Source organism: Pseudopipra pipra, chromosome 4, assembly GCF_036250125.1.
Source record: "Pseudopipra pipra isolate bDixPip1 chromosome 4, bDixPip1.hap1, whole genome shotgun sequence".
In the NCBI taxonomy this organism is placed as follows: Eukaryota; Metazoa; Chordata; class Aves; order Passeriformes; family Pipridae; genus Pseudopipra; species Pseudopipra pipra.
This window is the reverse complement of record NC_087552.1, coordinates 43619605-43639933: the sequence shown is the minus strand read 5'-3', so window position 1 is coordinate 43639933 and position 20329 is coordinate 43619605. Positions and strand designations below refer to the sequence as shown.

General features: G+C 42.4%; 2 protein-coding genes across 9 annotated transcripts in view; both read right to left on the bottom strand.

Annotated features, from left to right (window-relative positions):
• The window catches only part of FAM149A (family with sequence similarity 149 member A), a 29457-nt gene extending 23436 nt beyond the window's left edge, over nucleotides 1–6021 (bottom strand). Inside the window, exons 1-2 of one of the 7 annotated variants that reach the window (XM_064652680.1) lie at nucleotides 5920–6021; nucleotides 3909–3952 (exon numbers count right to left, since the gene is read on the bottom strand). In XM_064652680.1, the coding sequence (XP_064508750.1) occupies nucleotides 3909–3920 (12 nt within the window). In that variant the 5' untranslated portion in view covers nucleotides 3921–3952; nucleotides 5920–6021. Of the gene's footprint in view, nucleotides 1–956; nucleotides 1295–1487; nucleotides 1508–3908; nucleotides 3953–5919 lie in introns of those variants that run through there. The other 6 variants (XM_064652681.1, XM_064652675.1, XM_064652676.1 and 3 more) reach the window with 6 other exon arrangements.
• The window catches only part of TLR3 (toll like receptor 3), a 43310-nt gene continuing 27405 nt past the window's right edge, over nucleotides 4425–20329 (bottom strand). Inside the window, exons 1-5 of one of the 2 annotated variants that reach the window (XM_064652669.1) lie at nucleotides 14800–15055; nucleotides 11704–12152; nucleotides 10165–10356; nucleotides 6705–8530; nucleotides 4425–6088 (exon numbers count right to left, since the gene is read on the bottom strand). In XM_064652669.1, the coding sequence (XP_064508739.1) occupies nucleotides 5860–6088; nucleotides 6705–8530; nucleotides 10165–10356; nucleotides 11704–12152; nucleotides 14800–14869 (2766 nt within the window). In that variant the 5' untranslated portion in view covers nucleotides 14870–15055 and the 3' untranslated portion in view covers nucleotides 4425–5859. Of the gene's footprint in view, nucleotides 6089–6704; nucleotides 8531–10164; nucleotides 10357–11703; nucleotides 12153–14799; nucleotides 15056–20329 lie in introns of those variants that run through there. The other variant, XM_064652670.1, reaches the window with a different exon arrangement.

Genomic DNA, 20329 nt, shown 5'->3' with positions numbered 1-20329 from the left:
GGTTCTAAATTCCAACTGAAAGTGTAACAGCGTACTAAAGAGATTTCAGGCCAGAAGAGTTAAAAACTTAACTCTCAAAAATATATTCACTCCTATCAATGCCCAATAAAATAGTCAGTAATATCAAAGATTAGCACAGTTTAGTACTACAGAGAAAGCAATTATAGATGTTTATGTACTAATATTACATACACGCAGCTTTTTTTGTAAGAGGACACAAAAATTCATCAATACAATAATACAACTATTGCTGATTTTAGTAAGCTATTCAGTTTTAAATATGCTAAGAAACCACTTTACTATACCTTTGCTGTAGCAAAATATCACCAACCAGATCCTAAAGCACACATACTTAACAGGCTTCGTTTATGTGCAGGTAAAACCTAAACATTTTCAAGGTGTAGTTTTTAGATTAAAAACAGAAGCATCCAAACTAAATTTTACACATGTTATTGACACTTTAGAATTTTACAAGACAGTGACTGAAATGTCTGCTTTAATACGCAGCTGCAGCTTCGGCACAGAGTTTGATACGACTCACCCACCTACATGCGGTATCTTTACCTGCGGTATCCCTGCTCAAGCTCAGCACCCCCTCCGCTCCCTCTGGACAGGGTATGCTCTCCCTGCGCATCCCGAGGCGCTGTTCCCCTCGGAACGGGCAGTTTTCCTCCGCCCGTGCGGGGCCGGACTCTGACTCCCATCCCTTTCAGGCGGGCCCCATGGGCCGCTCCAGCGCTTCCCTTCTTACAGCCCCGCAGGAACCACGGCTCCTGCCCAGACAGGTGCGCTTCCCTACCCCCGGCATACACCCGGGGGAAGGGAATTCCTGCGCAAGGAGACGTTCCGCACCTCTCAGGGCACCCATGGACAGAAAAGGCCAGGTGCGGGAAACCCCCAGGAGCGAGGGGCGCACACCTCACCCGCTCCCCCCAGGTGTGGGGGCGCGCACTCACGCGGGGCGCCGCGGGATGCCGGCCGCCTCCTCGCCCTCTGCCGCCGCCTCCTCCCCGATGTCGGGCAGGGTGATGAGCAGCCCCTTGGAGCCCGCCCGCCCCCCGGGCTCCTTTTCAGCCGCGCCTGGAGCCGGGCGCGGGGGGCGGCCGCCTCTGCCCGCTGCGCGGCCCCCGCCGGACTTGGGGCGCGGGCTGGGGGGCGGCGGGGCGCGGCACAGCCTGGCCGGGAGGGCACCCGCACCCGGCTCCGCCACCTTCATGGCGGCGGGCGGGAGCCCCTTCCCGGCGCCGCAAGCTCGGCTGGGGGGGGCCTCCGGCGGGAGCTGCCGCCGCCTGCGGCCCGGCAGGCGTTGCTAAGCGAAACAAACCCCGGCGGGCACGCACCGCCCTGGGCGGGGAGCACCGCGCCGGCCAAAGGCCCGAGAGCCGCCCCCACCGGCCCGCGCACCTGCGAGCGCAGCGCAGCAACCTGCTGCAGCCTGCGAGCCCACAAAATAAAGAGGGGGGTTTCCTCTCCGATTAGCATCCCACCTAGTATTAAGGAGCAGAAACGAAGACCATCTGCCTGGGCAGCAGGGCCCCGCTTCACACGTCTGTGAGCAGAGAGGGTTTAACAGAAGGGGGGAGCCAGAGTGACCCAATCCAGCACACCTGTATCACCTCACCAGGCAGACACCGAAGGGAGCAGCTGGGGACCAACACGTGCCTTTAAAGATGCTCCCAATCATCCCATGCAGTTTGGAGAGCAGTAGAGCGTAATAAGATGAACGACCTTTTTCTCTTGTGCTAAAAACCCCCACAGCAGTGGCACAAGCCAGGCAGCTGGAGGCACACAAGTGGGGACAGGGCAAATCTTTCCAACTTTGCCTTAGCTTTCCAACATTGGATTCTTGCCTGGATGGAGAGAAGTGTGACCACTCCAACAGCAGTTTGGGAACACTGTAATGGTTGGTATTATAGACAGGGCAAACATTTTGCCAGCTCAGAATATGAACATGTAGAACGGCCCTTGGAAGTGTCCAAAAGAACAGCAGAGGCTGAAAGTTGGCACAGCTGCTTTATAGGTAGGAGCCTCAGGATCACACATCAAGCAACTAGTTACACTATCAATTTAAGGTTGGCAGCTACTGATACACAAAAACCAAGGTATAAAGCAGGGATTTTATCCCTGTCTTGTCTTCCTAGCACATCAAGGAGTGCAATAAGCTGACAGAGAGAGCACATGGAATACTAAGCAGAGGACTGAGATTTGAAATTCGGATGTTCTTGGCCTTTTTCTTACAAACTGGAATAAATATGTTCTGATGAAACCTCATGGAATAGGTGCACATAAACCTAACAGCAGCACAATCTGCATTTATTCCTACCATGGCAAAAAGCCCTGACTGAGCTGCAGTGAAAGTAGCATAATTGAGGTCATTGGTGTGTAGTATATTTATCTCAGCTGCAGCCCTTGCATGAAGACCTGGAATGGATCCTATTATGAACAGCACTGTAACTTGTTCATTACTCCCTGTGTCCTGGCTCTGGCCAGCATGGGGCTAATTTTTCCAGTAGCCAGGAGGAGCATGGCTAGGACCCCGAGATAATTCTATACCATCTCATGTCATGTGTAGGGAGCAAAGGGGAGTTGGGACAGGGGGAAAAGGAGTCCCTTCCAGTTGGGTAGTGTGAAGCAACCGGTTCGGGTAACATTGTGTTCTGCACGGTAAGCACTCGCATGTGAATCAATTGCCTCTCTTGTACACTCTGTTATTAATATTGTTCCTGTTACTGTTAGTTTTTTATTTCATTGCTGTTTGCAGTAAATTGTCTTTATCTCAACCCAAGATCTTTACCTTTTGTGCCTCCAATTCTCCTCTCCACCCCACCACAAGGGGGTGGGGAGCAAGAGGTTTGGAGTGTTTCAGTGGGGACACTAAACTGGGGACCATTCCTAAACCATGACTCCCTGTCATTCAAGATCTGCAGAAACAGTCAGGTTCCACTCCAAATTTCCAGACCTGAGCATTCTGCCTCGCTCAAGTCCTTTACATATTCTGCGTTCAATATAAATGATTCCTCTTTAGTCCTAGGTACTATCTTTGTCATTACAAGTTTGGAACTACTTTTCGTGTATTTGGTGTTCAACTCCTCAGCAAATCAGCATAATATAGTCTGATGCTGCCCACTGCAAAGAAACTAGACAGTTCAGATATGGACTGTGAATCCTGAAAGCACCTACAGATCTTAGCCATGGAAAGCCCATTTATGTAGTCTCAATAATACTGTCAAACAAATGTACAGGAGTAGGTAACTTCTAGACAAACAGGGAAAAATTATGTGAAAATTTTGTCTGGTACAATTGATAACCACTGGCCCTGTCCTTATTGCCCTTGTGCTTTTTTTTTTTTTTTAAATATTAGTCTAATTCTCATTGTGAGCCTTAATGTCTTTTTCTGTGGGAAATTATTTTAAACTGAATCTACATATTAAAATAACTATTTAGAAATCATAATCATATTTTTATCATTTAAAATTATTTTACACTCAGTAGCAAGTACTTTTAATTTGTATTCTTATCTGTATTACAAAACTAAGCATTCATAATTTTTTTTTCATGTTCTGAAATCAACTTTGAGGACATTTGTAGTGAAGAGAAAAATCTTTATAGAATTTACACATGCTGTCATTTGTCAGGCTTTAAGGGTCAGAAAAAAACATTTGATCATATATTTGATCGTTTAGTCTGACCTCTTTTATCACATTTCGCCTCAGCATTTCTCCATGCATTCTCTGCATTTTTATGTCATTTTTAATATCCATGTGAACTGCTAATATTTTCAAAACAATTTATATTGATGTGGAAAGAGAAATTCTGCTGCTATGTGTCATTACAGATTTAGGAAACATAGGAACCCTTTCACATGTTAGTCTTTAAATAAGAGAAAAAACAATTGACGTGGTGCATACCTGGCACGCCATCCTTACCAGCTTGCCTCCTCAATTTTCATGGCCTAAGCATAAAGAAAGAATTTGTCACTTGCCTGAAAAGGTCAGAAAGATGAGATGAAAGCATCACAAAGGGGATAATCCTATTACTGTAATTACGGAATCATCATCTATCACTTCAGCTGTAAACAGAGCCTTTTTGTCTTCACTCAGGACTTGTAAGCAAGTGAAGACATCTACACCCCCTTTACTGTTCTAGTGCACACAAAACCTATTTTGTCTCGGTTAGGTTTTTATCATCATGGGACATAAGCAAACTATTAAAACCCCATGTTTTTCATCTATGCATATAACAAATCAGGAGAGAAGCTGTTTCAAACATTAAGTACAGAAGTATATGCAAGCTGTCTTCTAAAGCAGTAAAACAACATTCTTGTAGTAATGGTGGTATTGAAATTGATGAGGGATATGCTAGGGGGAAAATTTAAAAAATATTTTAAAATACTCCTGAGCTATTGAAGGATCACACACTTACCAAAAGTTGACATAGTTTTATAAAGTCCTTATAGCAACAATTAAATATTAACAAAAATATACAAATTACTGTCTAGTGTCTAATTTACAATAAATTGTGCTCAGACACACTATAACATTTTGACCAGTCTTAAACATTATAAACATCCTTTCAGAGCACATTTTTCTCAGTCTCAGCTCTCTCCAGATCAAGCTGGTAGTTCATATGTTTGAACCTTAATGCCCTGGTGACTGCCAACTAGCCCATGTTTCTGTAAAGTATGTTAAAGAAAAAACTAAACTAGATTAACATACAAGAAATTAATTTTTTTAGCTATCAAAGGCAAAACTACGTACAGTCATAAAGAAAAAGGAAACAAAAAATTCGAAATTCATCTATTTTTGACATTTTCTCCCACTCTACCTGTAACTGTTCAGAAAAAAATTAAAAACTATTTCTTTGAGGAGGAGGGTATGGCTTTTTTGTTGTTTCACCAGTAACAAAATTTTTGGTAATGAAATTACAGTAGCACCACTTTCTCCACAAAGTTGTCTTCTGGTTTTGCTATACAAATATGTACGCCTTTACTCATTTTTTACAGGTGCAGCAGCTGTGCCTTGGCTACCTTTCACATCAATTTCAATTTCTATTTACAAGCCCGCCTACAAGTTTATGTGCCTTCACAGAATCAAGGTGACATCTCTAAGTACAAATGTCCTTCTGCCAGCTTTCTGAATTTCAGCAGGGAAGAGCAAAAAAATTTTTTGCATGATACTAAATTGATTAAATCAGTTGCCTCATCAGCCTGAAAATCAATTTTCATAGTCACCAGTACTAGCGCCACCCAGAAGGCATAAGCAAATCCTTCACTGCATGTTCTGAACAGCCTGTTCACAGTGTCCAGTGACTTTCTCTTAAAACTTTTAAAACTCACTTTGAAACTGCTGTTTCTTGGTTTGAACTACAGAAGTAATTTTCCATGTTACTTATTGTGTTTCACAAGGAAAGCTTTCCAGTTTTAGTTTCACTGAATCTCCCCTTGTGTTACAAAAGCAAGAAGCAGTGTCCACTCTACCTTCTACACAGAATTTGCTGGTTTTATCATTAATGTATTCTCTTTTGCATATCCCCTTAGAGTCTATGTCTTTTCTATCCTACATCAGATGGGCATTTTACCTAGAACATTAGTCATTCTCACTGCATTTCAGAATTTCTACCTCATTTTTAATACACTGACTGAAATGACTATCAACCATGATCCATTTTAACATCAGTGCAGCTGAATTAAAATATCAGCAAAAACATGTACATAGATAAGTAAATTTAAATTATAGCGAATCTTATGTATCTTTCCAGCACGACAAACCTTTTCAGATGTTCATGAAGCCTTGCTAGTTTTCCAGTGATAGAAAATATACAACAAAATGACCCCATAATTCAAATCTGTACTTTCAAAAATCAGTGCACTTTACTATTAGATTTAAGTGCCATCACTAATTGCTGATGAAATGCACTGACTCGTTCTCTCTGGGCTGGCCAGTTCAAGATGCAGCAAGATCTGAACATTCCTCTTCTCAGGTGAAGTGCATGATACAACTTGAAATCTTGGATATCATCAAGAAAGATCAGTATGATGGAGTCCCGACTTTGCTCAATAGCTTGCTGAAGCGCATGATACACCTTGAATCTGAAGCAAAAACAAGACAAAAATAAATGTTTTTTTCACGTGGGGAAAAAAAAAGACAAACAGTTCTTAACAGGGGTCTTAATGTCTATTTTGTGATATAGAATGGTCATTACTTTTCTTAAATTAGTTGCCTTCTAACTAAAAAAAAAATTATCCTCTAAAAATATAACCTAAGTCTACTATCTTGATATACCCTTATTTAGCAAAATTCCTTTCTTTAAAAGATCACTACATAAGAAAGGTGAAAAGACTCATTTAAAGGCAAATAAAAATCAGCATTTTTCAAAACTGTAATTTTAAGGAAAGCAATCTCCACAGGTGGCAGCTTAACTTTTTGAGAAAAAAACCAAACCAAAAAAAACCAAATGCCTAAAACACTGACTGAGATGTTCGAATGTCCAATAGTGTATGTACATGCAGAGCAATTAACTTTGCTAACTCAGGAATTATTCTGAAGTTATGATATATTAAGTAAATTTATTAAAGTGAATTTTGCATGGTGGGTTTTTTAATTAAATGTTATTTTTTTATTAAATCACACATAAAAAATTATCTAGTTAAAAAGATCTCTTAAGAACTTTTCCCCCTTACAGATAAAATTTTATATCCTACTCACTTTTTACACCAGGGATCCTGTAAGAGGTGTTCAGTCACAACAAAAATAATCTTCCTGCTCATTTTTATACTGTTAATTGTGGCTTCAAATTCAGATAAGCCTGCTTCAAAGTCCCGTTCTTCTAAACAAAACCTAATTTCAAAGTGGTTATTTTTTTCCAGAGAAATGAAATTTTTAGACACCCAGTTCTTGTCCTCTCTTGCATGAATAACGTAGGCATCATAATAAAACTCTTCCTGTTGTCTGTCGAATTCTTTAAAACCAAGTATTCGATTTACTAAAATATTCCAGTAGAAAGCTATTCTCCACCCTTCAAAATGGATGGTTAGGACAATAAAAATGAGTAGCATCACAATAGTGGTAGAGATCACAAAAAGAAGTTTAAATGGGGCACTGTCTTTGCAGGCTGAGCTATCAAAATACAAAACCAGACTACCATGATATTTAGGTGGGGTGTTGCAAATGTATTGAGACCGTAGTCCAGGTATATCTATTTGGGTCATATTAAGCCAATCAGCAAACCAAGCGATGCTTTCACAGGTACAATCAAAGGGATTGGAATCCATCTCTAGTTTTCTCAAGCTCTTGAAAGGTGGGCCAAATACTTCTTCTTCAACTGAGGTTATCAGATTTTTCTGAAGGTTCAATGAATTCAGAGAGGCTTGGTCATCAAACAGAGTTGCTGGAAGCAAATTCAAATTATTCGATCCTAAATCCAAGTGTTTTAATTGAAACAGACCCTTGAAAACTTGAACTGGAATTTCATCAAGCCCATTTGATTTTAAATTAAGAATTTGCAAATTGGGAAGATTTTTTAAAAAAAGAACAGGGCCATCTGGATTTGCATGTTTCCAAAGTCGAGCTAAATTATTGTGCTGCAAATCCAGTATGTCAAGTTTGTCAAGTCCATCAAACAAATCTTCTTTTATGTTTGCTATGTTGTTATTGCTGATGTCCAGGACAGTCAGGTTTTGTAGAGGATGAAAAGGCGAAGGAGAAAGTGCCAGATTACTGCAACCTACCTTCCTTAGCATCAGTTTCCTAAGGCTTGGGACAAAAATGAATGATTCACTTCGCAAAGTCAAGTTTTTATTATAGGAAAGATAAATATCTTGTATATTATAGAGACCTTTAAACTCATGACCTGTGAGCTGTTGACTAATTTCATTGAGACCAAGATCAAGAATTTTCAGATGTCCCAAGGAAGAAAATGCCCCACTTTCTATTGTAGAGATTCTGGTTTTTGTGAGGTTGAGAACCTGCAAACTGGAATTACCAAGTGATGAAAATGTTTTATTAGTTATTCTTTGTAAGTTTATGTTGCAGTTACAGAGACTCAGGTATTTCAGGTTGTTCAGACCTGTAAACATATTAGCAGTAATTCCTGGAAAATTGTTATTATCCATTATAAGGTACTCCAGGTGGTATAACCAACGAAAGGAAAAATCTTCTATTTTCTCAGTAAGTGAATTCATGAGATTCAGATGTTTAAGGCTGGATAATCCATAAAATGAACGTGAAGATACATGAATATTATTATGCTTCAGATTTAAATATTGTAAACTTGAAAGCCACTGAAATGAGTCATCTTCTATCACAGACAGAGAATTTTGGGAAAGGTTTAAAATTGTAAGATTTGTTCCTTGCAGTCCCTGGAAAGTTGACTTGCGAACGTATGAAAGTTTCACGTAGCTGAGTGAGAGGTTCTGAATCGCTGTGTTTGATAATTCTGTACAAAGTTTCTTTGTGCGATTTTCACCAAGTTCAACATTGTTCAGTATGAGGCCAAACAGATTTCCAATTGTATGTAAACATCCCGTATGAAACTGAAAGGAAACAGAAAAAAAACAGTCTTGACCTAAACAAGGGGATTACGTAAGAAAGCTGACCAATAAAGCCAAAACTTGGAAAGGTTTTCAAATGAGATTTTCAAGCAGAATAGAACTACTACACTCAGATTGTTTCACAGCCAAGTTCAAACAAACACTTCCTGGAGCTTACACTTCTTGTGATGATACTTCTATAATTTATAACATGATTATCATACATCTAAGTAGTATTTTTTTAGAGGAAGATAGGAAGTTGCTTAGTGAGATGCAAGTTAATTACAATTTTCTATCCAACTACTGAAACTCTTTCTCTAGAAGTATCCTAAAAATTGTGATAATATCTTTCTTCAGCTTTCTTTTACTGGTATCTGTTAGAGATATCAATATCCTAGTGCAAAACCAGATATACTGTGAAAAAGTTATTAGGTCTTCAGACAGCAAAGAAGAAACCTAGTTTCTCTGTGCAAGCAGAAACTACTATGAAATGTAATACTCACACCTGGTTCCACAATATGAATCACAAGCTTCTAGCATAGCACTGGCCCGTCATCTTGATTAAGGTATCAGCTGAGTGATTAAATACTCTATTTTTCAAAATGATTCAAATGCACAAGGCTGCTTTCAGATAGCAGTACTGTAAAATCTGAGTAGCTGAAACTAGCATTCAGTAGCACTGCCCAAGAAAGGAGGAGTCCTATCTACTTATCCACACACTGTATCCCTCTGCCAGTATGGCCATATATGCAGTCACATAGTGAACCAGATAGAGAACTAGTGTAACTACGAGCTAACCAAGCCAAAAAAATCTGTAGAGTTTCCCCAATGATCCAGTGCATAGCCTCATTAAAGCTATCAGAAAGAGGGAGGGATGAAGTGCCCAAGCAAAAGATGGTGGTGGGATTACCTCTTAGCAGTGGTACAAGCTTATGACACTTTAAAATATTCTTGTAATTTCAATGTAAAAGTTCTTTAGAGATCAATCAATTGGGAAACAAAACAAACAAAAAACCAAACCAAACAAACCAAGGAAATTCAATGCGTATTCAGTATGCATATGCTGAGGGTCAACTAATTTAGAATTGCCACACCATCACTCCTGAAAGAATCGCATTATAACACTGAGAAGCAGGTCAGAGAGCACATTCAGGTAGGTGAAAGAGATGCACATCCATGTATTTTTTTTAAAGGAGTGAGTATACTTTTCTGCAATGATCATTTCTCTGGGGTACCCCATAGGCACAAGTGAACGTTCTCTTTTATTAACTAGGAAGTAACACCTGGATTGTGTAATTAGCCTTGCATAATATCAACTTTTTCCCTGCTTAGAAAGTATGTCAAAAAAAATCTGCACAAAAAATACCAGATAAGGGTTCTCAGAGCATCTCGATCCAGCTTTTGCCTGAGACCTCTGACCAACATGGAACCAGCCTGTGCCGATTTCAGTGCGAGGAAAATAATTATGTGTACCACTACTAGATGTCAGGAGTAATGCTCTATACAACAGAATGGTTTTATCTTTGACCTCAGTGGATCAAAATTGTAACGTGAATGCCATATAACCATAAAGGATAAATCAGGATAGTTCCATTTTATACTCACACCCATTGAATTTCTGTTCAAATTCTTCCTACCTCTTTCAGTGGATTTGATGACAAATCAAGGCTATTCAATGAGGTGTTGCTAAGAAAACCAAAGTCATCTTTTTTTAATTCAGTGATTTGGTTACTACCCAACATGAGCTCATGAAGGTTCTTCAACTGTTGCTCCAATCCTAAATTGGCCGACTTCAAAGAATTATGAGATAGGTCCAAAATATTCAAGTTCTGGAGAGAAGATGTATAACACACACAAAAAAAAATAGAAATATTTCATTAGAGTCTGATTAGAATTAGTTGCAATACTACAATTAAGATAAATTTGTATTAGGGAAATGGCAGCTTTCAAGCTCCTGCAGGAAGAAGCCTTCTGTATCTTTCAGACCTGTTACTTTCATAGTGTTCATGGTCTTAATCCGCTAAAGTATCTACTGCAAACCAAAGAACTACTTTAGCTAAAATTCCTTAATTCACTGAAAGCCCTCCTGCTCCAGATAAAGTGACAAAAGCCTAGAGGTGGCTGCAGTTATAACTACCGCAGTATTAAACATTGCATTCCACTCTCTTTATTGTGCTCCAGCCCCATAAATGGGATGTGAGGACGGGGAAGAGGAGTGCAGTAGCAGCCTAAAAAGATCAGTACTGTACACTTTGCAATACTTCAGCTCATGCCCAGGTGCTCAGATTCCTCCTGCACCTGCAGAAGACGATATGCTGCCCTAAAGGCAAGTCTACAGAATGTGCATGGAGGTGTCCCAAGCCTGGTCTTCATCAGTAATGTGGCAGCAGCAAAGTGAGGAAGGCTAGAACTTCAGTTCTGTTCCCAGCATGGAAGCTGGCTGCACTCATAGTTAGTTGACTGAACTGGAATACTGAACTGGAAAAGTTCAGACTTGCTCAAAACAACATGCACACTCATTAGAACACTGAACAACAATTAGTATCCACACAGTGTCTCTACTTTCCTGCATTCTTAGGCTCTTCCTTTTGCATGATTCTCTGCCTGGTGCAAAGACAGTGGAATAGTCCTTTCCTGCCTCCTGTGCTGATCCCCCAACCTCTGCTACAGAGAATAGTGTTTAACAGCATGTAAACTATCAGGAAAAACAAAGGTAGAATAAAACCCCTTTTACTCTTTGTCAGTTCCTAAAGTCCTAAGAGACACTACATTCAACCTAAGCACTGGCCTTCAAGGTCTGAATAATTACACCTCAACCTTGAGAACTTAGGCCACCTACCACTTTTAGACCCCAGGCAACTCAGATTCCACACCATCCACTTTGCCCAGTACATCAGCTGCTGCTGCTGTTCTCTCAGCACATATCCTGTATGGAGAGGTGCCTCAAAGGGATGCAACAGGGAAAAAGGAATGGAGAGCATTGATTCATAAGGATGGCTGAAACTCCTGTGTGCTTTAAAAGAAAAAGCCACTAGGCCTCTTCTTTAGAAAACTGTGGATTATATGTTGGGTATTTTCAGATGCAAAGGCAGCTGTTATGCACACACACTGCAAAAATACAGTAATTTCCCTATTTATACTTTATTTACATCAAAATGTGCATTTCTAAAGCTTACCTCCAGGGGTTGGAAAGGATAATTTTTTATATTTAGTCTGTTGTATCCTAGGTTGAGTTCAGTCAGGTTGGTGCAGGAAGCAAAGACTCTGTCAGGGAGCTTAAACAATTCATTATGTTCTAACTTCAGAATCTGCAACAGGGGCACATTTTGGCACAATTCTGGTTGCAGTTTAGAGATGCTGTTGTAGCCTGCATTCAGGTAAACCAGTTGGCTGTACTTGGTCAGATTTGCAGGACCTAGCTGTCTTAGCTGATTATGAGAAATGTCCAAACTTGTTATATTGTCTGGAAGATCCAAGGGAATTTGAGTCAGCTTTAGGTGACTGCAGTCAGCCATTTCATTTCGGATCTGACATTGCTTTCCAACTGATGCACACAGCCAGCAGACAAACAAGAGTCTGACAGATAAGCCGCTCCACCAAAGGATAGCACTTCCCATTATTTTATCTGCAAAGGCAAAATGAACACAGTGCAAATTACAATCATTTTGACTCAACTTGCATCCTAAACTGAAGGCTACGCCAGCCAGGCTCAAAAAGTATGTCTTATACTGAGGAAACACTCAGTGTTTTTAACCATAAAGTAGCATTCATTTCTGCAGAAGAGTTATGTCTAATCATCTCTCTAAATAAAGAGTTTTATTTAAAAGCGATAATATTGTCTAACGTAAAAATAGGTATGTTCGAAAAGCTACCAACTTTATCTACTATCAGTGCAAATTTCCAACCATTTTCCCTTTTCTGATTAATTTTGCATTGCTTTAATATGCATAAAATACAATAAAGATTAGACAAAATAAATCTGTACCAACCTAATCAGAGAAATGGAGAAGAGCCAAAGTGTAGGCACTGCTCATAGATTCAATACATTTATCCAAACACTTCCAGGAAAACTTATACATTTAAGAATTTATATACTCCACCCCAAATCCTTTGAACATTTCCATAACAGTATCAACCTCTTTCCATTCTATGGCTCTTCCTGTTTAGTCATTACATTTCTAATGAATCTCAGGCTTTTTCACATTTTGTTCATTTTCATATAGTATCCATTAGATTTAAATTCACCTGGTGATCTTGTAATGCAGCTTTACTGGATAAGGAAGAAAATTAATTCCACATAAATTCTGACCAGAATAGAGCTGTAAGAACTCAGAAGGGTTTGACCAGCCTGCTGAGTCATAGAGCTTGACTAATAAATAGCCTTTCTGCTAATCAAGAGTTCTCTGTACCTTCCATATTATTCTCTACAGAATTAATCTTTAGTAGAGGGAGAACAAATACTTTGTGAGTGCTTGCCAGAATGTTTTTTCCATGCTTTAGCAGAGAACAGTAAGCTTAGGTTCCTTTCTTCAATTTTTTCCTTTTTAAAAAACAGAAAGCTTATACTTTCAGCTCTGAAGCTATAAGTGTCTCCACAATCTCAATACACACATATCTGTATTGCCTTCTGCCAATAAATTTGGAACCTACCTGCAACCTCACTTTACCAGTTAGTTAAATTCTCAGCATGATGGGCTCCCAGCTAGAGAATGGTATTAGTGCCCCAGTACAAAACAGTCTATAGTTGGTAATTTAACCTTCCTAGACTTAACAGGAAGAGCTTCTCAAAAGACTAAATCCCAGGAATATGAGCTTTCTTAGTTCTACAGTTCCCCTTTTCTTTTTCTTAGAACCTATTTTTAATTAACATGATCAAGCTTTGAGCACCTTAGAGTATTGCACAATAGGAAACAATAAAGCAAGAAATAAGAAATTAAACCAGCACATTTGTACAGAAAAAGAAGAATCCTTCAGAACTGATGTTTTCTAAAGAGACAAGTTTCCACTAGAATAACAAGACACTCCAAAGAACCGACACTGCAACCTGCAGCCAGGCAGGAGTTTAGAAGGTCAGACCCCAGCAGAGTTTGGCTCCATAGCTGACCTGCCTTTTCGGAGGGCACACTTTAGACAAAAAGTCCATAGCTGACCTGCCCTTTTCAGAGGGCTCCAATGACAAAAAGTCATATTATAGTGGCCAGAGGGGAACCTTGTGAGTGCCACTGTGGCACTGACCATCTAAGGATAGACATTAGTAAAATCCCATAGGAGTGAGGATACAAGCGAGGGATAGACAGACCTAAAGCATTGCAAAGGCTTACACAATGGATTGCAAAAGAGGACTTAAAATAAACCTTAATGAAAAACAATTCCCTACTGGTTACTGCATGTCGGCCTGACCCACGTCCTGCAGCTCACACAGCCTGGCTCTCCACTCGCTCACCACTGGCAAACAGGGAAGGGGTGGGGACACAAGTAACTGAATCTCTTGGTCCTGCAGGCAGCTTGACCTGCTACAGCTGCTGCCAGACACGGCACCCGTGTCCCTATAGCTGAGGAAAATAAAGGCCCACTTGTCCTACCTCATCCCTCTGCACCCTGGCTGCTGGAAACGCTAAGGAAAACAAAAGGGAAGCTTGTCTGTGACAGAAGTTTGCATCCTGGTCTGCATCCGTCCCAGGGTTTGTTTTAGGGTGATCAGATAGCTGCCAGGCTTTGCAGCAATTGTTGCCAGCTCCTCTCCAAGTTTGACAGACACAAGAAATGTACTGCACAGTCACAAAGGGAATTCTTTGGCTGACTTCCAGCAAGGCCCGATGGGCTGCGTTTTTCTGTTTTTTTCTTGCAGTAAATCTGGAGTCAGTTTTACGTTTTAGCTTTGACGGGGGGTCTAGTGAAAAAAGCACACACCCGTTATCAGACTTAAAGGACACTTTTACAGATGGGCAAAAGAAAGAACTACAGTTTTAACATTATGAGCAAGAACTTTAAAAACTAGAGAATTTAGCAAGAAAGCATTCAGCATCTCCCAGAGAGGGACTTTCCCACTGCACCTATATTGCTTTTTCTTTAAAAACACAAAAATATGTTCTGCTAGCTGGGGACCCATATCCGGGCACAAGCACCAAAGCACACTCAGTGGCACCAACTTGGCTTGAAAGTCAAGAGAAATCCAAGATCAAAAAAATCATCCAAACTCCTGAGCAGCACTTTGCCTTTGCACCTCGATATCCACATTTATTACTGTGAAGTAAAGAATTTTACCCACTCACCTGAGGCTTTATCCCCCTCAGTCTGGAAGCATCCTGCCACTGCACGAGTTCCTGGGCCCACGAAAACCATGAGGAAATACTCTGCCCAGAGCCGGAAGAAGTGAAACCGAAATTGGGGCCAGGCGCGGCGTGGGAAGCGGGACGAGCGGCCGGGACGGCTCCGGGACGGGGAGGGGCGGCGGCTCCGACAGCCGCGGGACGGGCGGCCCCGGAGCCCCGCAGCCCCGGAGCCCCGCAGCCCCGGAGCCCCCTGCCGCACCCAGCTGCCCGGGGCTGAAAGGTTTCGGAGGTGCCAAAGGTGGAGGTGGCTCAGAGTTGCGCTGCCACTTGTGATAGCTGACAGAAACCGATTTAAGCGCACAGACGTGTCACAGATGAGCACCAGCAGCATCACGCAATCCTGCTTAAAACTCGATTACAATTTATTCCTAGCTGTTTCCAGTGTCTCTGAAAATCCTCGTGGACATACCCCGAAAGCAGATACCCTGAACAACAGATTACTGACAGAGGAATATTACTTTTTTAATGTAGAAACAAATCACCAATGGTACCTACATATCCATATAAAATATTCCTTTTTAAAAGAGAATTTGTTTATGTGAGAGAGTAATATATTTCATTTTTAAGAGGGATAATCAAATATTTTTTATCTTAAAAAAATGTTTTTAAAAGTCCAAATAAAAGTTTCAGTTACGGCTTTTCGTACTGTCTTTTTCATACTGTTTATGAATTCCTGTGTTCCTGCTTTCCCAAAGGCCTGTCCATCAGTTTTCCTGGAGAGGATTTCCTCTGTATAAGCCTCTGGATGTGACAAGAAGTGCTACTGCTTTGGCTACATTGGCACTGATGAATCCTCTGCAGGGCTCATCCAGCTGTAGTTAGGACACACCACCACCTCAGTTTGCCTTACATATTTAAGTAGTTGTGCTGTCCCCTCTTGAGTAAAGACTGGGTAGCTGCACACTAACACAGGAAAGAATAAATTGGGATCTATTTATTCACTGAAAGTGTTTGAAAGCCTGCAGCAATGTGTTAACTGCCTGCCCATCAGGAGCTCTGGGGAGGGAGGGAACTTGTGCTGGTTTCTACCCTATATCACATTAAATCTGGGACTATTGAGAGATTTGCTGTGGAGCCCAGGAGGTAGGCTGGGTAACAAAGAGGTTAGGGCCCTTACTTCCTGCCACGACCCGTGGGGATAGGAAAGGGATCGGGCACTGCAATAAGGGCTCAAGACACAATAGAGGTCTCGTGAGGCAATGCCAACTTTATTAGGGTGAGCAGGGACTTAAATAGGGTAGGTCTGAGGGGAGGATTCAGAACTGGGGAGGAGCAAGGGATTGACATTTCAGGAAAGAAAGGGATTGGGTAACCGGGTGATAAAGGGAGGAGTTTAGGTGTCTCTGGGGGAAAGGGCCAATAACAGCTGCCTCTGCACTGCAGCAAACCCCAACCAATCACAGGCAGAGGAGCGGGAAAACAGGGGAAAAGGCGGGAAAACTCTGAGGGAAGGATGAAGACAATATGGAGGGTGAAAATTTGAAAAAACAACTGGGGTACAAACAACAGTATAACAATGCAACAGCAACTGGGGAATAACTGGGGATAACTGTCCATTCCATAGTAGTGTCCAATCCGGTATTCTGGTGTAAAGTCCAGTGAGGTAGAGCCATGTCCAGTGTAAAAGATGTTATTCAGGGCTATAAATTCTCCTCCAGGCTTGGAACTCGTCCCACTCTGCCCTGTGTTCCCCAACATCTCCCCCTTCTTTATTTGCTTGAGCAGCGACGATGTTAGCGGTGACAGACGAAATCAAGGTTTTTCTTAAGAAAACAACCAGACAAGGTAAAACAATACACAACGAGGTCAAACCAAAGAGGGCAATGAGGCACAATATAATAAACTTTCGGGTCCAGCCAGGTAAATTTGGTAACTGTAGCCAATCAAAGAGGTCATCGAGTCCTCCGCCCTTGTCTTGACGAATTTCTCGGACCAGGCCTTTTAGTCGGTCAATACTCTGGTGGATGGACTCGGCATGGTCCGAGAAATTCATGCAACACATGCCCTCGAACTCCTGGCACCCGTGACCGTGCGCCAGGAGGAGGAAATCAATGGCGGCTCGATTTTGTAAACTTACCTCTTTCAATTTCTGGGTGTCCGCCAGCAAGCCCTCAATTGCTTGGGTGGTAGCATTCGCCTCTTTGGTAAGCCAACAGCCGAGGTGTGTGAGCAAAGAGAGGGCATGGGCAGTCCCTATCCCAGGGATAGGGAAGGACGCCCAGAAATTCTTCACCCTGGACCATATGTGAATGTTGGAATCACAGTCCTCTGGGAAGGGCAGAGGAGTGGGCCAATATTGTGGCTTTCCAACGTTCACATGTGGTGCAGGGAGGGAATTTTGGAGCCGAATTGGTGCGGAGATTACTTGGGGCTCAGATTTAATTCTTGGGGCGACTGGCTTGGACCCAGGGAACCGGAGAGGTGCTCCCATCGAAAAGGAAAGGGATTTCTTTACTCGAGTTTTTGGAAGAACTAATTGGTTTTGAAGGTGAAACTTCGCCGGGTTAAACAAGGCTAGCTTTCCTATTGTGCAGGGCCCTCCCTCGGGGTAGGCTCTAATGCCTGGCCACGCTCGATCCCCGCACAATAGGAAATATCCCTTCGGGAGCTTCATATTTCTGGGAACGTGCTCTGTAGGGATAGTGGTGACTATGGAGCCATTGCACCACGGCGAAGTGGATTCACGATAGAGGGGGTTATTGGCAGTAACATTAAGGGGTGTAAATAAAACAGGTTGGGTGTAACGGTGAAAAACAACACAAGCGCTAGTTGGGAGCGAACCAAGTAAATCAATTTCTTGAAAAGGAATGTCAATAAAATTTAGAGCTGCTATCGTCTGGGCGAGATTTGGGGAATTGAGTGGGCCTGCTCCTTTATTTCTGGTTTGGGAAACAAAGGAGTCCCATTCCGCGGGGGTAATGGGGACTCCTACAAGACAAGTACGAAATGGGCTTCCTGCGCTGGCCAAGGCTAGGCACAAGGTGTCTGTGCCCGTAGCCTTAGCCAACGTTACCCATAAATTTTCTCCCGGTTGGCTCATCCACTCTCGCAGAGGTGACGTGTCGCTGAGAGGGATGAGTCTGAAGATGACGAGGCTGGAAATAATGAAGACTCGCGGTAGATACATGTCGTCGGTGTGGTTCAGTCGCGATGGATTTTTATCCTCCTCGCCGGGACCCACTTTGGTCCGTCGGGACCTGAAATACATGCGTAACCCTTCCCCCAAGTTATCAAGGGGAAAGGGCCCGCCCATGTTTCAGTCAGTGGGTCTCGGTACATGATCTTTGCTTTTTGGGAGGATGAACTTACCACACTTGTTCCGAAATGTCGGTCTGCTGGACTTCTGTCGGTGTGAGTTTCTTGTTCCTCCAGCATGTTCAAAAAATTTAAAACGTACATAATTTTGTCTAGTTTTTCTTGGGGGGAGAGGCCAATACTCCCCCTCTTTTGTTTTTTGAGCAAATTTTTGATATTTTGGTGGGCACGCTCCACTATACCTTGTCCCGTGGGATTGTGAGGGATCCCAGTGGTATGGTGTACTCCCCACTGCTCAAAGAACCGTTTCGTGTCCACAGACACGTAGGAGGGCCCGTTATCTGTTTTTATCTGTTTTGGGACGCCCATCCTCGCGAATGCGGACAGAAAGTGTCTCTTAACATCACGGCTCTTCTCACCAGCATGCGCGGTGGCTACGATCATCTTCGAAAAAGTGTCGATAGATACATGCACATATTTTAGCTTACCAAATTCAGGGATGTGCGTCACATCTGATTGCCAGATTTCCAGCGCCGAGAGTCCCCTCGGGTTGGTCCCCTCTGGGGCTACTGGCGCGACAACCTGACAATCAGGGCACGTTTTCAAAATTTCCCTGGCTTGAGATAATTTAAGGCCAAATTGTTTTTGCAGCGATCGCGCATTCTGATGGAAGAACTCGTGAGAGATTTTAGCTTGCTGGTATAAATTGGGAGTAACTACCATACCTGCCAGATGGTCGGCAAGTTGGTTTCCCTCCGCCACAGGACCGGGTAGAGCGGTGTGTGACCTGGTGTGGACAATGAAAAAGCCGAATTGCCTGTTTTGGATTAAAAACAATAATTTGGTTAGCAATTCAAATAGAGTCCGATTAGATACTTCTTTCAAATAGGAATTTTCGATACGTTTGACCACACCAACAACATAGGCCGAATCGGAGACAATGTTAATTGGCTCACCACTGAAAATTTGGAAGGTCCGCACAACTGCTGAAAGCTCCACGATTTGGGGAGAACCTTCTACTTTGTGTATGTCATATTGCCAATTGTTATTTTCGCGCCAAATTATAACTGCATTACCAGTTCTCCCTGAGCCATCGGTGAATAATGTTTTAGCATTTTTTATGGGCATTTCTGATTGAACAATTTTTAACTTTAATGGAATTTGAATCAATCTTTGGATAAATGGGCACGCCGGGAGGTGCAACCGAATTTCTCCCGGGTAGCCTCCGATGGCAATTTGGAAATCAATGGAGGTTTGCAGCAGTTGATCTAGATGCTCAGAGGTCAGCGGGAGGTAAATAAAATCTGGCTCCTCACCGCTGAGCTCTAAACATCTAGTGCGGCCTTTGAATACTATTTTTCCAATCATTTCAGAGACGGTGGTGATCGTCTTGCCGAATTGATGCGGGAGGAACATCCACTCCCACAGACAGAAGTCCCTTTGACTGTCGGTGAATTGGCCTAGAAGGCCATATGGTTGTCTCTGTTCTCTAAGAATTATTAAGGAGGATGGCAGTCCCTCCATCCTCCTATATGACTGTCTTTCCTTTATTTTGTTTTCGACAATGGACAAGGTTCTGACTGCCTCGGGTGTTAGATGGCGGGGGGAGGACAGGTCAGCGTCTCCACGAAGCAGCTCGAACAGTGGGTGCAGATCTCCGGTTGTGATCCCCAGCACAGGTCGGATCCAATTGATCGCACCCAGTAGTTTTTGGAGGTCATTTAAAGTTTGGACTCTTTTGTTAATCTCGACTACTTGAGGTCGAATGTTTTTTTCTGTGATTTTGAGTCCAAGGTACCTCCAAGGTGCTTCCCTTTGAACCTTTTCAGGGGATATTTCCAATCCGTTATTTTTTAGAGCCAGGATTGTTGAATTTAAGGTGTCATCTACAGCCAATTGAGATTTGGCACAAATCAAAACATCATCCATATAATGGAAGATGATTGATTGTGGATGTTGTTGCCGAATTGGACGCAACGCCTCTGCCACATACATTTGGCAGAGTGTTGGGGAATTTTTCATCCCCTGGGGAAGCACCTTCCACTGGAACCTGCGGTGGGGTTCACAAACGTTGATGGCCGGGACAGAAAAAGCAAATCGAGCCGAATCAGCCGAATTTAAGTATATTTGGAAAAAACAGTCCTTGATGTCAATGACCACTAGGGGCCATTCAGCAGGGAGCATGGATGGTGACGGCATTCCCTGCTGGAGGGCT